Source organism: Phaseolus vulgaris, chromosome 4 (assembly GCF_000499845.2).
Source record: "Phaseolus vulgaris cultivar G19833 chromosome 4, P. vulgaris v2.0, whole genome shotgun sequence".
Taxonomy (NCBI): domain Eukaryota; kingdom Viridiplantae; phylum Streptophyta; class Magnoliopsida; order Fabales; family Fabaceae; genus Phaseolus; species Phaseolus vulgaris.
Genome location: NC_023756.2, coordinates 401,104 through 411,001, shown reverse-complemented (window position 1 = coordinate 411,001; position 9,898 = coordinate 401,104). Strand labels below are relative to the sequence as shown.

The 9,898-nt window shown below is 38.1% G+C and overlaps 1 protein-coding gene across 1 annotated transcript; it reads right to left on the bottom strand.

Moving 5' to 3' along the window:
- Nucleotides 1-7,597: 7,597 nt before the first annotated feature.
- LOC137836356 (alkane hydroxylase MAH1-like) lies at nt 7,598-9,286 on the bottom strand. The gene has a single exon (XM_068645087.1). The coding sequence runs from the start codon at nt 9,244-9,246 to the stop codon at nt 7,717-7,719; it is 1,530 nt and encodes a 509-aa protein (XP_068501188.1). The 5' UTR covers nt 9,247-9,286; the 3' UTR covers nt 7,598-7,716.
- Between the last annotated feature and the right edge of the window lie 612 nt (nt 9,287-9,898).

Sequence of the window (9,898 nt, the reverse complement as noted above, 5' to 3'; positions counted from 1 at the left end):
TTTTTGTCTGAAATTTTTACCAGACATTCTTCATTGTGTCTATTAAGTTTTGGATGAGATTTGAGCCCAAAATTCGTCCCACAACATTTGCAATAAATTTTTTATTCATCACTGCCAGCGCCGAAAGAAAGGTTCGTTTGTGTGGAAAATTGTTTGATATTTTTCCTAGGCCAATACTCATCCGTTTGACCTGAAATTTGTCGCGTTTTGTCCCAAATACAGTCGAGATCCTTACGTGGAATTTCAGGAAAAAACTATTTCGGGAGAATTTTTCAGAAATTTTGTGCAAACCAACGCTATCCTCTACCAAAACTGGTGAAATTTCGCCCTACTTTCTGCAATTTCATTCTGGGTCCGTATTGCGCTGAAAAAATTCACACGAGTACCCTCATGTGTTGTTTTCACCCAGGTAAGGAGGCACGCCCATAAACAAATCAAAAAAAGAAGATACGGGGAAGAAAAGCCATGACGTTTTCTTTTCGGAAAACTAGTTTTGTTCACTCTCGGCCTGGGCCTTACTACGCCTTACTCCATGGGTATTTTGGTCTGAAATTTTTACCAGACATTCTTCATTATGTCTATTGAGTTTTGGCTCAGATTTGAGCCCAAAATTCTTCCCACAACATTTGCAATAAATTTTTTATTCATCACTGCCAGCGCCGAAAGGAAGGTTCGTTTGTGTTCGAAACTGTTTCATGTTTTTCCTAGGCCAATACTGATCCGTTTGACCTGAAATTTGTCGCGTTTTGTCTCAAATACAGTCGAGATCCTTACGTGGAATTTCAGGAAAAAACTATTTCGGGAGAATTTTTCAGAAATTTTGTGCAAACCAAGGCTATCCTCTACCAAACCTCCTGAATTTTCGCCCTACTTTCTTTAATTTAATTCTGGGTCCGTATTGCACTGAAAAAATTCACACGATTACCCTCATGTGTTGTTTTCACCCAGGTATGGAGGCACGCCCATAAACAAATCACAAAAAGAAGATACGGGGAAGAAAAGCCATGACGTTTTCTTTTCGGAAAACCAGTTTTGTTCACTTTCGGCCTGGGACTTATTACGCCTTACTCCACGGGAATTTTGGTCTGAAATTTTTACCAGACATTCTTCATTGTGTCTATTGAGTTTTGGATGATATTTGAGCCCAAAATTCGTCCCACAACATTTGCAATAAATTTTTTGTTCATCACTGCCAGCGCCGAAAGGAAGGTTCGTTTGTGTGCGAAACTGTTTCATTTTTTTCCTAGGCCAATACTCATCCATTTGCCCTGAAATTTGTCGCGTTTTGTCCCAAATAAAGTCGAGATCCTTACGTGGAATTTCAGGAAAAACCTATTTCGGGAGAATTTTTCAGAAATTTTGTGCAAAACAAGGCTATCCTCTACAAAAACTTGTGAAATTTCGCCCTGCTTTCTTCAATTTTATTCTGGGTCCGTATTGCGCTGAAAAAATTCACACGAGTACCCTCATGTGTTGTTTTCACCCAGGTAAGGAGGCACGCCCATAAACAAATCACAAAAAGAAGATACGGGGATGAAAAGCCATGACGTTTTCTTTTCGGAAAACCAGTTTTGTTCACTCTCGGCCTGGGACTTACTACGCCTTACTCCATGGGTATTTTTGTCTGAAATTTTTACCAGATATTCTTCATTGTGTCTATTGAGTTTTGGATGAGATTTGAGCCCAAAATTCGTCCCACAACATTTGCAATAAATTTTTTATTCATCACTGCCAGCGCCGAAAGAAAGGTTCGTTTGTGTGGAAAATTGTTTGATATTTTTCCTAGGCCAATACTCATCCGTTTGACCTGAAATTTGACGCGTTTTGTCCCAAATATAGTCGAGATCCTTACGTGGAATTTCAGGAAAAAACTATTTCGGAAGAATTTTTCAGAAATTTTGTGCAAACCAAGGCTATCCTCTACCAAAACTGGTGAAATTTCGCCCTACTTTCTGCAATTTCATTCTGGGTCCGTATTGCGCTGAAAAAATTCACACGAGTACCCTCATGTGTTGTTTTCACCCAGGTAAGGAGGCACGCCCATAAACAAATCACAAAAAGAAGATACGGGGATGAAAAGCCATGACGTTTTCTTTTCGGAAAACCAGTTTTGTTCACTCTCGGCCTGGGCCTTACTACGCCTTACTCCATGGGTTCTTACCAGACATTCTACATTGTGTCTATTGAGTTTTGGATGAGATTTGAGCGCATAATTCGTCCCACAACATTTGCAATAAATTTTTTATTCATCACTGCCAGCGCCGAAAGGAAAGTTCTTTTGTGTGCGAAACTGTTTAATTTTTTTCCTAGGCCAATACTCATCCGTTTCACCTGAAATTTGTCGCGTTTTGTCCCAAATACAGTCGAGATCCTTACGTGGAATTTCAGGAAAAAACTATTTCGGGAGAATTTTTCAGAAATTTTGTGCAAACCAAGGCTATCCTCTACCAAAACTCCTGAAATTTCGCCCTACTTTCTGCAATTTTATTCTGTGTCCGTATTGCGCTGAAAAAATTCACACGAGTACCCTCATGTGTTCTTTTCACCCAGGTATGGAGGCACGCCCATAAACAAATCACAAAATGAAGATACAGGGAAGAAAAGGCATGACGTTTTCTTTTCGGAAAACCAGTTTTGTTCACTCTCGGCCTGGGACTTACTACGCCTTACTCCATGGGTATTTTGGTCTGAAATTTTTACCAGACATTCTTCATTGTGTCTATTGAGTTTTGGATGAGATTTGAGCCCATAAGTCGTCCCACAACATTTGCAATAAATTTTTTATTCATCACTGCCAGCGCCGAAAGGAAGGTTCGTTTGTGTGCGAAACTGTTTCATTTTTTTCCTAGGCCAATACTCATCCGTTTGACCTGAAATTTGTCGCGTTTTGTCTCAAATACAGTCGAGATCCTTACGTGGAATTTTAGGAAAAAACTATTTCGGGAGAATTTTTCAGAAATTTTGTGCAAACTAAGGCTATCCTCTACCAAAACTGGTGAAATTTCCCCCTACTTTCTGCAATTTTATTCTGGGTCCGTATTGTGCTGAAAAAATTCACACGAGTACCCTCATGTGTTGTTTTCTCCCAGGTAAGGAGGCACGCCCATAAACAAATCACAAAAAGAAGATACGGGAAAGAAAAGCCATGACGTTTTCTTTTCGGAAAACCAGTTTTGTTCACTCTCGGCCTGGGACTTACTACGCTTTACTCCATGGGAATTTTGGTCTGAAATTTTTACCAGACATTCTTTATTGTGTCTATTGAGTTTTGGCTGAGATTTTAGCCCAAAATTCGTCCCACAACATTTGCAATAAATTTTTTATTCATCACTGTCAGCGCCGAAAGGAAGGTTCGTTTGTGTGCGAAACTGTTTCATGTTTTTCCTAGGCCAATACTCATCCGTTTGACCTGAAATTTGTCGCGTTTTGTCCCAAATACAGTCGAGATCCTTACGTGGAATTTCAGGAAAAAACTATTTCGGGAGAATTTTTCAGAAATTTTGTGCAAACCAAGGCTATCCTCTACCAAACAAGATTTGAAATAAATTATTAATTCGTCAATGTCAAGGCTAGAAGGAAGGTTCGTTTGTGTGTGAAACCGTTTGATTTTTTTCATAGGTAAATACTCATTCGTTTAACCAAAATTTATCGCGTTTTATCCCAAATTCAGTAGAGATTCTTACGTGGAATTTCAGCAGAAAATTATTTCGGGGGAATTTTTCTGAAATTTTTTGCAAACCAAAGCTATACTCTACCAAAAATTTTGAAATTTCGCCCTACTTTTCTGAAATTTTATTCTAGGTCCGTATTGCGTTGAAAATTCCGAAAAAATTCACACAAGTACTTTCATATGTTGTTTGCACCCAGGTAAGGAGGCACGTCCATAAAGAAATCACAAAAACGACATATAGTGAAGAAAATCAATGACATTTTGTTTTCGGAAAACCAATTTTGTTCACTCTCGCTTTGGGACATAGTACACCTTATTCCTTGGGTCTTTTGGTCTGAAATTTTTAACAAACATTAGTCATTGTGTGTACTGAGTTTTGGCTGAGATTTGAGCCCCAAATTCTTTCCACAAGATTTTCAATTAAAAAAAATTTCTTCACTGCCAGGGCCGGAATGAAGGTTCATTTATGTGTGAAACTGTTTTATTTTTTTCCTAGGTGAATACTCATCCATTCGACCTGAATTTTGTTGCGTTTTGTCCCAAATTTAGTTGAGATTCTTACATGGAATTTCAGCATAAAATTATTTCTGGAGAATTTTTCAGAAATTTGGTGCAAACCAAGGGTACCAAAAATTGTGAAATTTTGCCCTACTTTTCTGCAATTTTATTCTGGGTTCGTATTGTTGAAACAAGTGGTGTTCAAGCTTTGAAGAATCCAAACCCTTTGAAGGATGATGAAGCCTTGGCTATGCTTGTTGTTGATGTGCTGTTATAGTCTAGTTCTGGGGTAGTTTGAGTGTTGTAATCCACCCCTTGATCGAATCTAAAGCATAGGCATTCTCAATCTTTGTGAAAGTAAAATGTTTTCAAACTAAGTTAAAACAACTGATTGTTTTGTCGAAACAACCGATTGTTTATACTTAGATGTTTTGAGAAAAGATTTGAAAACTGGTTTTCAAATGGTTAAGCTGTTAAAACCAAAACAACCGATTGATTCGAGGAAACAACCGATTGTTTGTTTTGGGACCATAACAGAAAAATTGTTTTATCTTTGACTGAGCTTAAAATGATTTAACTGATTACGCTCCAGTCATTAAATGCTTTGACCAATCTTTTAATGCAATTTAAGAGTTTGTTAAGATTTGATAACAAACTACATCTTTGAATAAATTCAGAAAAACAGAATTGAGAATCAATCTTTGAAAAGTTTTTGCTAAGAGTTTTTGAGTTTTTCAAAGAGCTGAGATTGCTAAAAGTTTGTGATTGATCAAAGTTTGTGGAATAGGATTCTGCTTGTATTGATTTCAGATTATCTTCTGTAACAAGTGTAATCCTTGTACTCTGTGAATCAAGTTTCGTTTCAGTGTTTGCTGAGATTGGCTGTGTGTTCTTGAGGGGATCAAGATCAGCAATCTTTGTGTTGGTGTGTTGGCCAAGAAGAGTGTGTGTCTTGAGGTGTTCAAGGTCACTTTCTTGGTTGTGGTGTAAGTGATCAAGGTTGTGATTGCTTAGTGGATTTCCTCAGGGTTTCTGAGAAGACTGGATGTAGCTGTGGGTTTGGAGTGAACCAGTATAAACATCTGTGTGAAATCTTTCTATCCTTAACTCTTTAAATTCAGTTTTGTTTGTTGTTTACTGGTATAAACAACCGATTGTTTCTGTGAAACAACCGATTGTTTTTCTGGTACTACTGTTTTTAATTGCTGTTTTGATAAACTGAATTTCTTATCAATTGTTTCTTGTAATAATTTCATTCTTGTATTAAAAGTTTTCGAAAATCCTCTTTAAACAATTCACCCCCCCTCTAGTTTAAAGTCATCCATTCTAACACGTATTGCATTGAAAAAATCCGAAAAAATTTATACAAGTACTTTCATATGTTGTATGCACCCAGCTATGGAGACACGTCCATAAACAAATCACAAAGAGGAGATATAGGGAAGAAAAGTCAGGACGTTTTGTTTTCGAAAAACCAATTTTGTTCACTCTCGGTTTGTGACTTACTACGCTTTATTCCTTGTGTATTTTGGTCTAATATTTTTTCCATATATTCGTCATTGTGTGTACTTTGTTTTGATTGAAATTTGAGCCTTAAATTCGTCTCACAAGATTTGTAATAAAGTTTTTATTCATCACTGTCAGGGTTAACAGAAAGGTTTGTTTCTGTGTGAAACACTTTGATTTTTTTCCTAGGTGAATACTCATCCGCTTGACCTGAAATTTTTTGCAATTTTTCCCAAATTCAGTTGAGATTCTTTCATGGAATTTTGACAAAATATTATTTCGGGAGAATTTTTCATAAATTTTGTGCAAAGCAAGGCGAGTACAAAATATGTGAAATTTCGCCCTACTTTCTGCAATTTTATTCTAGGTCCATATTGCATTGAAAAAATCCATAAAAATCACACAAGTACTTTCATACGTTGTTTGCACCCAGCTAAGGAGGCACGTCCATACACAAATCACAAAAAGGAGATATTGAAAAGACAAGTCAGGACGTTTTGTTTTCGGAAAATCAGTTTTGTTCATTCTCGGTCTGGCTTAACTGGTTTAAGATGGGCCACATATTACACCCATGGCAAAACTGGACACCCACCCTACCATAACTTATTACCCAGCTATAGGTTCCTCCACATGTACTGGCACACGCAAAACTGGTTACATGTGTGCCTATAAGTGGTCACTTCTGTGACGTTTATTGCCACTCACTCTTCATGAAAAAAAAAATCAAAAAGTTTTTTAATATGGGGCATATATTACACTAGTTAGATGACTTAACCGGTGTAATATGGGTTATATTTTACACCCATCGCAGAACTGGTCACCCACCCTACCAGAACTTACCCTTCCACGGGTTCCTTCACATGTACTGGCACACGCAAAACTGGTTACCTGTGTTCTGTAAGTGATCACTTCTGTGACGTTTATGGTTACTCACTCTACATGAAAAAAAATTCAAAAAGTTTTTGAACATGGGTCATATAATACACCGGTTAGATGGCTTAACCGGTGTAATATGAGCCATATATTACACCCATGGCAAAACTGGATACCCACCCTACCAGAACTTGTTACCCAACCACAAGTTCCTCAACATATATTGGCACACGCAAAACTGGTTAACCGTGTGCCTGTAAGTAGTCACTTTTGTGACGTTTATGGGCACACATTCTTCATGAAAAAAAAATCAAATTTTTTTTAATATGGGTCATATATTACATTGGTTAGATGGCTTAACCGATGTAATATGGGTCATATTTTACACCCATGGCAGAACTGGACACCCACCTACTAGAACCTTTTATCCAGCCATAAGTTCCCCCACATGTACTGGCACACGCAAAATTAGTTATTTGTGTGCCTTTAAGTGGTCACTTTTGTGACGTTTATGGTCACTCACTCTTCATGAAAAAAATTCAAAAATATTTTGAAGATGAGCCATATATTACACCAGTTAGATGGTTTAACTTGTGTAATATAGGTCATTCTGAGTAAAAACAAATAATATATTACACCGATTGTTACTAAGAACTAGTGTAATATATTCTTTTTTACCTTATTTTGAAGTTCGCGCCTCACTACTCATTCACGCTACTATCCTATTTTGAACTTGTCACGTCACCGAACGCAATCTCACTCTGTCACGTCATTGACATGTTTGGAGCGTCAAATATATGTTACTGTGCAGAAGGTGTCAATATACCAAAACTCCATTATATGGATTAAACATGACATCTTCTCTAACACTACTGAAAACGTAATACGTTATCACAACTTCAACAATAAAATGTGATATTTGTACTACTTAATAAGTAAATTTTCAAAAATAAACTCATTTCTATACTACTTTAAGAAAATTGCCCGGAAGAGAAACCTGGGAACTTACTGCAATAAGCCAAATGCATTCATCAAACCAAAGGCATTCATCAAACCAAAGGCATCTTATACACCATCATTATTAGCTTCATTTCACATACATCACACTTTATTTTATATCTTTTACACTTCTTTCTGTTTCTGACATCGTTATTCCCACATACATCAAATTACATTTCTCTCTTCTTTATTGTAACCTTTAACCCATCCTTCATCAGAAGAACGATGGAAAGCTTTGGCTTAGCAACATGACCTTCCACCACTTGGAGACGATACTTGTGCAAAATTGCAGTTGCCACCATCTTCATTTGAATTAAGGAGACACCTTTGCCCAAGCAAGTCCTAGGTCCTGTGTTAAAAGCAACAAATTTGTAAGATGGTACATAAACAATACCTCCTTTCTCTGAAATCCATCTCTCTGGCTTGAACTCCATGCAATCTTCTCCCCATATTTCCTCAGATCTTCCCATTGAATACAAGAAAAACAATATAACTGTACTTGGATTAACACCATGACCACTAGGAAGCACGTCAGATTTAAGTGCTTCCTTGCGTTCAAAGGGTATGGGAGGAAACAGCCTCAGTGATTCACATATAGCACCATGCAGATAAACCAGTTTTTTCACTTCTTCCACACTTAAAACCTCTGCTTTCTTTTCATTTCTTCCAAACGTTTCTTTGATCTCTTCAAGAATCTTGGCTTCCACCAAAGGGTTTGTAGCAACAAGCCAAAAGAACCAAGTGAGAGCTGAAGTTACGGCATCTCTCCCAGCCACAAAAAAATTGAACACAGTATCTCTTAGAAATATATCATCATGTTCTTCTCCTTTTTCCTTCCCTTCTCTCATCAAAGTTGTCAACAAGTCAACATCAGAAGTTTCTTCCGTTTCATTTTTTTCTATGCACTTGCTAAGATTTTTTCTCTTGGACGCTATGCATGCATATATGAACTCATCAAGATTCTTACACGCTTCTGTCATCTTCTTCTCTTGCCCAATCTGAAGCCATTTCTGCAGCTTCCAAACACACTTTGGCACTACATGTCTGCGAAAAATGGTCTCTCCCGCATCATTAAAGGCCTTCTCAATTTCAACTTCGGGAAAATCCACGGAAAGGCAATTAGGGTCATGGCCATTAACTGAATAACATAAGTTATCGAAAGTGAAGCGGTTGAAGAGATCTTGAAGATCCACCACGCTCCCTTGTTGGTGTACATGATCCAATACGGGAAGTAGGCTATTCTGGATCTTCTTGTGAATGGTTTTCTCTAGAAACACCTCGAACTTTTTCTGTTTCAAGAGATAATGAACGAGATCCCTGTTGTATTTCCATGCTTCTGAATCAGTGCCTACAATCCCTTTTCCGAAGACTTCAAAAATGTCACGAAACACGGGTCCCTTCCCGTAGTTGTGGAAACTCGTGTTCATGACGTGGCGCACGTTTAGGGGGTCACTCGTGAACAAATAGTTCATGTTGGTAAACCATGGTCCGGTGAACTCACCAGTTCCCCCCTTCTGTTTCAATATCTCAGTGAAAAAATCATGGAAACGCCACAAATTGAAGAGTAACTGTGGTAGCATGCCAAGGATGGGGTGGTCAGTGAGGATAGGGTACCTGCAACATGCTCTCCGATGGAAGAAATACATGATGCAGAAGAGTGCTGCAACTGTTGCTGCTGCATAGCCAAGCAATAGTGCCATAGTAAATTGATGAACAACACAAAAACCTTTGTTTCTTATGTTGTTTCTTGAGGATGTGTGTGGCACTTGCATACATATTATGCTCTTATAAAGGGTTAGATGTTGATTTATGTTCACGTGAAAAGTGTATATTAAATTTTTGGGGAGATATAGAAGAAACGATGAACATTGTACGAAGTTGGAAAAGAGGATGTTGACTAGTTAGGTCAGAAATTGAAGAAATTGTTGGCATGAAGGTAGACAGAGGTGCACGTCTTCTTTGTTTCACAAAGAGCAACATCTTTAATGTACTGGTAGGGCCAGCTCGATCAAGACTATGATTCGGTACCTGTTCATTATGTCGATTGACACCACAAAGCCAAACAGAATTAGTGAGCCTAATCAACAATCAAGAGTTAGGTAATCAAGAGAAGAAATGAGGAGATCACTTGGAAGAATGAGAATGAAATTCTAGCTCTTCAAAAGGAGAATGAAGAGATGAAAAGAAAGTGTGGAGGGGGGACAGTTGTTGGGCTGACCAATCTTGTCGGGAGGTCCTTCACCAGCCCCACCGGCCCCAAGACTGTTGAGGAGCCGAAGGACAAAGTTCACACCCAAGAGGTCAAAGGCGAGTCTTATCTGAACAGGTTGATCCCCACGACCGGTACTATGG